The sequence below is a fragment of the Myotis brandtii genome, unplaced genomic scaffold, assembly GCF_000412655.1.
Source record: "Myotis brandtii unplaced genomic scaffold, ASM41265v1 scaffold115, whole genome shotgun sequence".
Classification (NCBI taxonomy): domain Eukaryota; kingdom Metazoa; phylum Chordata; class Mammalia; order Chiroptera; family Vespertilionidae; genus Myotis; species Myotis brandtii.
Window position 1 is genome coordinate 12,171,914 of NW_005353967.1, and position 9,863 is coordinate 12,181,776.

Genomic DNA, 9,863 nt, shown 5'->3' on the forward strand with positions numbered 1-9,863 from the left:
AAGCGGTGGGGTTTGCAAGTACTTATCACTTCTTTCACCCCAGCTTGGCCCTTTGTGTGGGGACTTGAGGTGCTGGAAAACGAGAATTCTTGCTAACATAAAATTCTAATTTGTTCTAGTATTTCTTCTCAACAAGTCCATGGTTGCCAGATTTTAAAATGCATTAGAGGAAGTGAGTCAGATACCTTCTTCATACGTGACAATGAAAGTACACTCCGTCCCAAGTTCTGAATGCTGTGAAAAATTGTGTTCTTTAAATAAATAAACACAGGATGAAGCTCTCAGGCTTCAGAATACACATTCCCCCTTTCCTGCCTCATTCGTGTTTGGTTCCTTTCGTAAAGTATGTAGCACTGTGATGTTCTCCAAAATCAGCTTGCAGATAGAAAACTGCGGGCTCCTATCGCTTGCATTTCCAGTTGGTATTTCCCCACCGCAGGGCTCTGCCGGTCACAGAAGTCTTTGCCTTGGAGTTCAGCTTCCCCCCCAATTAATGCAGTTAGTTTATTCCTCTTTCTGAGGATTGCCATATATAGAAAAAAAATCTAATTATGTTCACTGGGCAGTCATTCCCATGTCTCTCTTGAGGAACATGAGTGATTTTGTTACTCCTACCACAAGTCAGCAGAACTTCCTCGGGGTGTCTGGCTTCCATTGGAGAGCATCCCTGGAAGGAGGGGAATAGTTGAGATTCGCTGAGATAAACTCTTTTACAAGTATGATACTGTGGCTTTATTTTTCTTCCCAGCCTGCATGGTGCAAAGGACTTTTCATTTCACTGAGGTGAAAACTGGGTCTGTGAGTGGAGTGACTTTCTTTAAAAAAAAAAAAAATCAGAAACCAATTACTTGATATGCAGAGCTGAAAGCCTCATTCCCTTAACGAAATCAGTGCAGTGTGCACTGCCGGTAACCTGAGCAGAGCGGCTGACATCTCTTGATTACAGCTGGAGGTGGAAGGACCCAAACTTGCAGGCTCTCCCTCCCCCTCGAGAGATTGTTAGTCCAGTCCTTCACAGAGGTTCGCTTTGGCTCTCTGTCATCACCCGGACGCTGGCGGGGGCTGAGTGTCATGGTTACAATAGAGTGTGCTAACATATCACAACCATGAAAGCCCAGCGGGAAAGGCTGCAGATTCCGGGGCTGACCTTGGAGTAAGTATTGTCTGTCTTTAATATTTTAATGCTTTCTGCATGGCACTCGCTTTCCTGCCACCAATAGCTCTTTAGCATTTGTTGGTACTGACAGCCTCGGAGCACTGCAGTGCGAGGTGGAGGAACATGTCTTAAACGCATGGCATTCGGTTTCAGCTGATGGGGAAACCCAGACCCTGCGTTTTTTGCATTGCAGTGTGAGGAAAAGCATTGCTGCATTATTGAAAGTTACTAAACCTCAGTGCTGGAAACATCTTAACAGCTCATTTGGAAAGAATGTGTCAGCAGGCCATGGTGTCTCTGTCTTTCTCTCTTTCTCTCTACTGTTTGTTTATCCCCGTGCTGTCTTTTCCTAAAGAAAGGCCTCTGTCTGCATTGAATGATAGAAGACATGGCAAGGGATTAGAGTGAAGAGAAGGGTTATTTGTGACATTCATTAGATGCCATCCATGTTTTATCTATGCAACAGAATATTAATGAACTGTAGTACATTTTGAATCCTTTCTGCAGATTCTCCAGCCACTGCTTACAGTGTGTTTACCTAGTTGAGCTCTGTGTTTGCTTAACTGTTGTTGTTTTTTTTAACCCATTAACTCATCTGACCACCTTCTGAGTTGATGTCACCTCCTGAAAATGTCCACATCTAATCTGTGGCGCAGAAGTTAAACATCTGTGTAGCAGGAAGTGTCAGCAAATTTTTATTTTAAATCTGTTAGTCAAAGATGCAGAAGCCTGAGTTAGTCTGTGCTGGCACACTTAAAATAATAACTGGTAAAATGTAAATCGGGAGAAAAGCATAAATATCCTTTTTTTTCTAACTTACAATATAGATACGAAATTACATTTTGGTTGAAATCTGTACAACCCAAATTATCTCATACTGGACTGCTTCTAGGAAGAGAATGATGTCCAGTTCCTAATATTAATTATTTTTCTTGAATTCTATAGATGTGTTATGCAAGATAAAATTATTTCCTTCATTAGTAAATTAATAAAACCAGGACATTTCTGAAGTGATTGGAACACTTTTCTAATCAGTTCTTGTTCTAAAATTGTATACCAATTTAATACCAACGAGACTCACTTATAAAAAGTTAGAGGGCTCTTCCAACCTTCTTGCTAGATGTGGTATTTTTCATAATAGAGATATAAACAGTATTTACCTATCATCCTAGTATTTTGCCCCCATCTCCATCCATCCCAAAATTCAGCCCTCACCATGGATGGTGAGTATTTTAATGGCATACATGGACTTTCCTACTTAACCCTCCTCTCTCCAACATTCTGGAAATCTCAGCTGAAATGCCTATAGCTCTGTGCTTAAGACCCAGATTTTGCTTTTACCTGCTTCTGGTTGTGCTGCTTCCTTGTTTTCTTTGGACTTAATATATATAATTTCATACGATGCCTTCCTTCCCTCCCTCCCTCCCTCCCCCTACTATTCCCCCTCCTTTCCTCCTTCTTTCCTTCTTTGCTTTCTTTCTTTTTCAGCATCTTAACCACATCAAGAGACACTTCAAAGTAACTTTTAAATATACAGACTCGGTTGTATCAAGTGTTCTGTTTATAATTTGGAAGGCCAAGGTATGCCACCTCAGTCCTGATGATTTGGCCAAGGGTGACACAGGGCATATGGGTCAGAGACACAGGGGATTCCCTGGGTTGTGTTTTGGTTTCAGGCCACACACCCTCAGTAGAGCCTCTACCCTCGTAAATACTAATGTGCCTTTAAAATAGGTGACTCCTCCACTTTAGCTTAAGGTAAGAGAACATAATATCACCCTTAAATGTCATTATAGTGTGAGCCTGGAGTTTGATTTGAACTTTTTATTTAACTGGAGATGGAAAGTTACTCTTAGGTAAACAGCTAATTTTACATTCATTCATGGAGGAAGCTAGTTCTGCAGTGTTGGGTAAAGTCAGTTTCCAAACACTGCAGAGAAAGGTTATAATGGGAAGCCTTACCATAGATTTTACTGAAAGAAGATTTAATGTATATAATTTTAATTATTTGGGGCCCTTATGGCAGACCACATGTGTAGAAGAGTTTTTGGATCTTCTCTCATGAGACATTATTATTGTTCTTTCAGGAAAGTTTATTCCATAGGTACTACAGCCAGGAACTACTCTACTAGCAGATTGTGTATCCTGTAGATTCAATTCAGAATCTTCCATGTCACTTATCAGTAGCATGGGGCATTTTTTGATTTGAGTTTCAGAAATTGAGATCCTGGCTGTGAGACACCAAATATGTAAATATTTCAGAAATTAATGGATCATTTATTTAGAGGTTTATGACTTGTACCTAGCCTAAGCATGGCTTTCCAGTTTCTGGGAAAGAAAGTGGGTTGTTTTTCTTCTTTCTCTTTTTTAAGTGTGGAATTACATTCATGGACACTGTGTAGCACATCATACAGGCCTCAGCTTGGAGACCTGGGGTGGTGTCAGTGCCTAACCATGTTTATTTTAGGCCTGCAAGGTGACAGATAAGACTGGCCTAGATACATTGATGGCTTTATCAGCTGGCATTCCTGAGAGCTTTCCAGTGAGCTGCTAAGTTCGAGTACAGTATGTTTAAGGGCAGTAGCTTTCGAATGTGCTCTGAATATATGAGGACACCTGTTTCTTGGTTTACCAAGAGCTGGCACCAAACCAGAGAATGGTTTTAGAAGATATAAAACATTTTATTTAATAAATTGGAGCATTTTGAGCCATAATTTTATATTTCAGTAAGACAAATACAGCCAGTTCTCAACTATCCATGTAATGGGAAACAGCAGTGGTGTAAAGAATTGGGGCAGCCCAAATCTGACTTCTTAGTAGCTGTTGCCACTGCTCCATTCAGTGAAGAGGCACAACCAGCTTGAATTAACCAGTAGACAGCTCTGTTCCAAAACCCCTCTCTTGGAGGTAGGAATGAGGGTGTGGTGTAGTCATGGTCCATGGAGAGGCAGAATGTTCTAGAAGAGATCCTTTGCACTGTAGGGGGAGGACCTCGTGGTAGCTGCAGCTTTAGAACCTGGGCTAGAATCCCACATTAATTCTTATTTTGATTTTGCTATGTACAAATAATTGGGAGTTGACTAGTATTAACTTCATACTTAGATAGATCTGTTGGCAAAATTCTTATAAGTAAGATATCTGACAAACTTAAGTTTTCTTTCTTCTCTGAAAGAGACAGGAGTCCAAAAGAGGGGAAAAGATAAAGGGACTAGCAACTTATCACCCCAAGATGGATATTTGAGAGTTGGCTGGTACATGCATTTGGTGGTGTGGATGGGATGGAGGGGGGTGGGGATTATTACAGTCCATTGATAGATGCACTTGAAAAAAATCTCTATGTAAGATTTAGTTTATAGCTCTATGTAAGAGATTTTGAAGATATTTATTATGAATATAAGTATATTGGATCATTGCCCCTGAGGATCAGAGAAATGTTTTGGGGTGCTTTTCCTATGATTTAAAGGCATCTCTTCCTATATGGAAGGGTTTGTCACTTTGCTATTTAAAAACTACAGTATTTAACCTGAATTTTTCTATTATGTGATAACCACTTCCCTTTGGTTCTCTAAAATTTTACCATTGATTCTAAATCAGAAATAAAATGTGCTCCATATAAAACAGCACTGCGTTTTCCTTGCAAAAATCACATGTCAAAAATATCTGCCAGGTTGCTTTGTGACAAAGGACAGGCACAAATGAAAATGGCAGCAGTGGTGTTGAGCATGTAGATTTCAGCAGGAAGCCTTGTACTTGTTCTGCGTTTAAAAGCTGAAAAAGGACAAGTGATGAGATGATTGCCCAGTGGTATTGATAGGCATGCTGGAGCGGTTCTGGCCTAAAGGGAACACCGTCCCTTAAATGAGCTATGCTATTTTTGCTGCCACCATTTCTCCCACTTGGAATGACATTATTTTAACTTTCAGTCTCACTCCACGGAGCCTGAGTCCAACCCCATCCAGCCCAGGCAGTCCCTGTAGTCCTCTCTTCGCTTTTCACTTCTGGAGGTAAGCACGCTCCAGTGCCTGCCCAGGCTGCTGTCTTCCCCCTCCCCGCCCCCCATGGTCTTTGCGCACTTTGGACTCTGCAATGCACAATAAACGTTTCTTCTTAATTGTTGTCCTCGCTGTAACGTGGAGAGTGAGGAGACTGGTTGAGTTGTTTGCTGGATGACTTACAGGCGCGCTGAGAGCGAGCACTGTGCTTGTTCCATTTAGTATCTTTTGCTGATACTTCACTCAGTGTCTGATGATTAGTTGTTTGTTGGACTCCATGTGACTATTACAGTGTTACCTGTTGCTTTCTTAGCAAATGATCTGCACTAAATTCCACAACTTTTTATGAATCTTGCATAATGGTACAATTTATTACAATTTCTAGAAAACATTTTCTAACCCATGTTAGAGTATCCTAATATCTGTTGCCACAAATGATTTTATATTCTGTTATTTACAGGACAAAGTATTTAACTTGTGTAAATGGATTATATTTTTAAGTGGTTTTATTTTTTTAGGACACCCAGTTACATACACGCCCACCCCCTCACTCATCAGCTGATCCATAAATTCTTTAGGAACTCTACTTGCATTTTAGCCCAGTTTGTTACAAAATACATGATAGAAAATACTGATGGTATTGTATGTATAGTACATGTGTTCTAATGGAGTTTTCATTAATTCAATATCGATGGGTATAGTGAGTCTCCTGGTATCTAATAAGAGACACATAAAGTACCCAGCACTCCTTATTCCTTCCTTTCTTTGTTTTTTAATTATAAGGGATAAAGTAGAATCAAACTCTCAGTTGATGGAAAGAATAAATTCTTTATTAATGTATATGTTTTATTTCATATATGTAAGCAAATGAAGAATTTGCCACTCATGGCCAGTTCATTAAAAATAGGAACTTAGAAGCTTTATGCTTAGTTGATAACAGTTCCATAATTTAACAATTTATTCCTCTCATTTTTTCTAAAATAAGATTTAACTAAAATCTGTGAAGAAGAATTGAATAGGGAAATGAATTAATGGCTTTGAACTTTGGTTCTACTCTTTTGCTGATAGGATTATATTTATTATTATAAAAATGACTTTCAACCTGAAAGTTCCATGCAATAGCTTTTATGTAGCTCTGAATAGAATAGATCCTAAAACACAGGAGAGTTTTTGGCAATCCAGAGAATCGCATGGCACATGTAATTTGTCTATTTTTGGTGACCCAACCACAGGTAATTGGACTGTCTTCTGAACTTTCTTCTTCAGTATAGCATGTCTTCATCAAATGCTCACATTTGCTTTTCTTTTTACTTCTTAAAGACAATGGGCTATTCAAAATGAAGCTGCTCTCACTAGTGGAGGAGGAAAGGGTCAGACTACAGGCCGGGGCAGTACAGAGGATGATGAAGCTCTGAAGAGTATTTTTGGAGGAAGGGTTTTTGGAACTGATGATATTTGAGCTGGACCTTGACAAATCTTGGGGTTTCAGTGGGGAGAGATGGTGGTGAAGGACAAGAACAGACAAAGACTAAAACAGGCAAGGGGCTGAAAAAGTGTGGCACATTGTAGCAAAGGTGTGTGCAGCTAGAACACAGGGCGGATGGAATAGAGAAAAGCGTGGAGTTGTACACAGCTTGATGTGGACTTAAAAATGGATTTGGAAATATGCTATGTAGGGCCTTGAATACTGAGCTAAAAAGTTTGACTTTTATTATGCCAAGATTCAAGTGTACTGGAAGATTTTTTTTTGAATAAGGAAATAACCAATCTGAGCTCAGACTGAGAAAATTTACCTTTACTAGTATTAAGAATCAGTTGAATTGTAGGCAGAAACTGCAGTGAGGATGCTGGCACAATATTCCATGAGTCAATTGCAATGAATTAAATTGACATTTACAAAATACAGTTGACCAAATGTTTCTAGCTACATTATCCCATTCAGTTTAATCCACCTGACACCACTATGAGGCAGGAAAGCATATTGCTTCTGTTTATGGATGAAGATGCTAACACACTTAGAATTTAAGTCACTTAATTAGCCTGCGATTCAAAATGAAGTCTCAGATCTTCCCACTGTGGCTACCTTAAGACATACCTATTGCTATGAGATCGTGAATATGGAGTTTTAATTATCTGGTGTAGGTAGACCTTGTGACCTCCTTGATTCATTTCTATTTCCCCCAGTGCCTCTCTCAATGCCTGGCATATAGTAAGTGTTTGAGAAATGTTTATTAAAGAATGAATAAATGAATTGAAAATAGAAGCTATATGAACAGTGCTCTTCAGAAATCAACCACCGGGTAAATATACAGTAATACAATTGTGATTCTCACTCACAGACCAAGAGTGTGTGAGAGGATCTGCTCCACGCAGTCACGGAGGGATTCAGGGAATCTTCAACAGCTGGCCTTCAAGGTTGCCCTGGGCATGAACATCCAGCTGGTGGTGTGAGGGAAAAGAGGATGGGAGGTGGTGCAATGCCAGACGTGAAGGTAGCCTGCATTGCTCCCAGTCATACTTCATTGCCCAGAACTTAATATTCTGACTACACCTAAGGACAAGGAAGGCCAGAACGTATAGCTCATCTAGCAATCTTTGTCACAGAAATTGATGGAAAAAAGGTGTCCATAGTAGGCGTTCAGTCAATATTTTTAAATGCATGGTTGACACTGAGATTTCTAGCCTTCACTGAGTGGAACCCAAGAAAGCAGAGTTGGAGAGGGAGGCAAATTTAGTGATGATGAGTAATGAAGACATCTCTAGGTAGAGATATGTGGTTGGCAGTGTGGAATTGAGTTTATCTGATCGTGGGCCCTAAAATGATTGCCTAATATGAGTTGAAGAGATTCCAAATATGTTCATGATATTATCACAGAAGAGCATGCATTGCATCCCTGAAGAGAATTTTCTTTTTCTTCTATCGATCGTGATGGATCAGATTTCTCTTTTGTTTCTTCTCTGTGAGTGGGGTTTGGAGGTCTGAGGGAGCCTGGTGGTGGCGAGCATAACTGTGTCTGTGCTCTTTGGAGGCGCTGACACAGAGTTTCTAAATAGGGCAATGAAGACTGCTCCTTTCATAGAAAAGCCCGGAGCAGGCTATGCTGAGAGGTGAGAGGCTCTCGTCTACCCGGGTGTCTCCGGCTCAGGCCTCCAGAAGGTACGCAGAGAGAAGAGATCTGCAGCTTCCCTGGCAGCTCAGAGTTGCTAAGTGAAAGTTAAGTTTAGTTTGTTTTGTCCTGGGAATGCAATTTTGCACTGCTGCTGAGAAGTTCCAGCCAGGCAAAGCTTGGCTCAGTATGAGGGGTAGAATTTTCTAAGCAAGCTTTCTGCATGTAGAATGGGCTGCTGCATCAGACCATCCATTTCGTGCTACCGGAAGTTTTCACCGGAAGGCCAAGTCCCACCCACCTGGGAAGAGGCAGAGGTCATTCCTGCATTGAGCAGAGTATTAGACCACATTTTCCCCGAAGGACCTTCCATCCTGAAATTCCGGTGTTTTCATGGTCTTCCTGCAGGACTGGAGCGAGAGTGGCAAAATACACAATTTATCCCCTAGCTAAAAAAAAAAGGCCCAAATATTAGTTTATTGTACCAACATGACAGAGGACATTTTTAGACCCTTAAGTGGAATCTCTTATTTCTTCCCTTTCCTCCTTCTGAAGCAACCATAGCCACTCAGGATTTCCATGGTCTACACTACTTCCATGGACCACCATTTGGTGGGGGTGCATATAAGGATGCCGTCAGTGCCTATGAGTGATGTGGGTGTACCCTGTGCCAGCTGGTCATCGGGACTGTGATTAGAGAGCAGGATTGCAAAGGAGCTCCCTCGTGTTACGCTCTCAGTATCTTTCCTGGCACTGAGCATGCCTTCCCCTCAATAGGGACCATGGAAGTAGTGGGGGCCCGCCACCATGGCTCAGTGACATTCTATCACAATACAGGGATGTACTCTCGTTTTTCCACTTCACACCCCACCTTCTGAGTGGATGGCAACCATCAGAGCATCTGCTGCACTTCCCGTACTCCTTCTATTTCACTTCTTCCGACCTTTTATTGGCCTTTCTTTGGTTCCTGGAGTTGGCAGACAAACAGTCAGCTCTGCCGAGTGGCAGTGGAGCGGGTATTCCATTCCTTCTCCCAAGGCCCCCCTCCCTGTTTCAGTGGAGAACACACACGCCACATGGCTAGTAGGACACAGTATGAGTGTCCGAGAATATTGTCACTGTGCTATAATTTCATGGTGACAATCATTTTGGTCTGCTGTTGTTTTTTTTCAAATGTGTAACCACACACCGAAAATAGTGCCTGACACTTCAGTATGTATGAATGGAATGAATGACTGTTATTCGCTGGAACTCAAGCCTAGTCTCATGTTTTCACATATGTGGTACATAAGCCCTGAGAATGGTGCCGGCACCTTGGGAAGTAGGGCATGCATTTTGATTCTTCCATAAATATTAAATGATGGCTGTCAAAATGTGAAGACCGAGTATCTGTTATTAATGAAAGTTCAAGGACAAAGGAGAAAGGCTTTATTAAAGAAAGGTAAACCGCCGAAACCGGTTTGGCTCAGTGGATAGAGCGTCGGCCTGCGGACTGAAAGGTCCCAGGTTCGATTCCGGTCAAGGGCGTGTACCTGGGTTGCGGGCACATCCCCAGTGGGAGATGTGCAGGAGGCAGCTGATCGATGTTTCTCTCTCATCGATGTTTCT

At 41.3% G+C, this 9,863-nt stretch overlaps 1 protein-coding gene across 5 annotated transcripts in view; it reads left to right on the top strand.

Moving 5' to 3' along the window:
• MAST4 (microtubule associated serine/threonine kinase family member 4) overlaps nucleotides 1-9,863 on the top strand; it is a 464,303-nt gene that overhangs the window by 270,726 nt on the left and 183,714 nt on the right. For 2 of the 5 annotated variants that reach the window (XM_014549223.1, XM_014549219.1), the window contains one exon: nucleotides 5,080-5,160. The exons of 2 other annotated variants lie outside the window; for them this stretch is intronic. In XM_014549223.1, coding sequence (XP_014404709.1) covers nucleotides 5,080-5,160 — 81 coding nt within the window. Of the gene's footprint in view, nucleotides 1-868; nucleotides 1,154-5,079; nucleotides 5,161-9,863 lie in introns of those variants that run through there. One more of the 5 variants, XM_005857964.2, reaches the window with a different exon arrangement.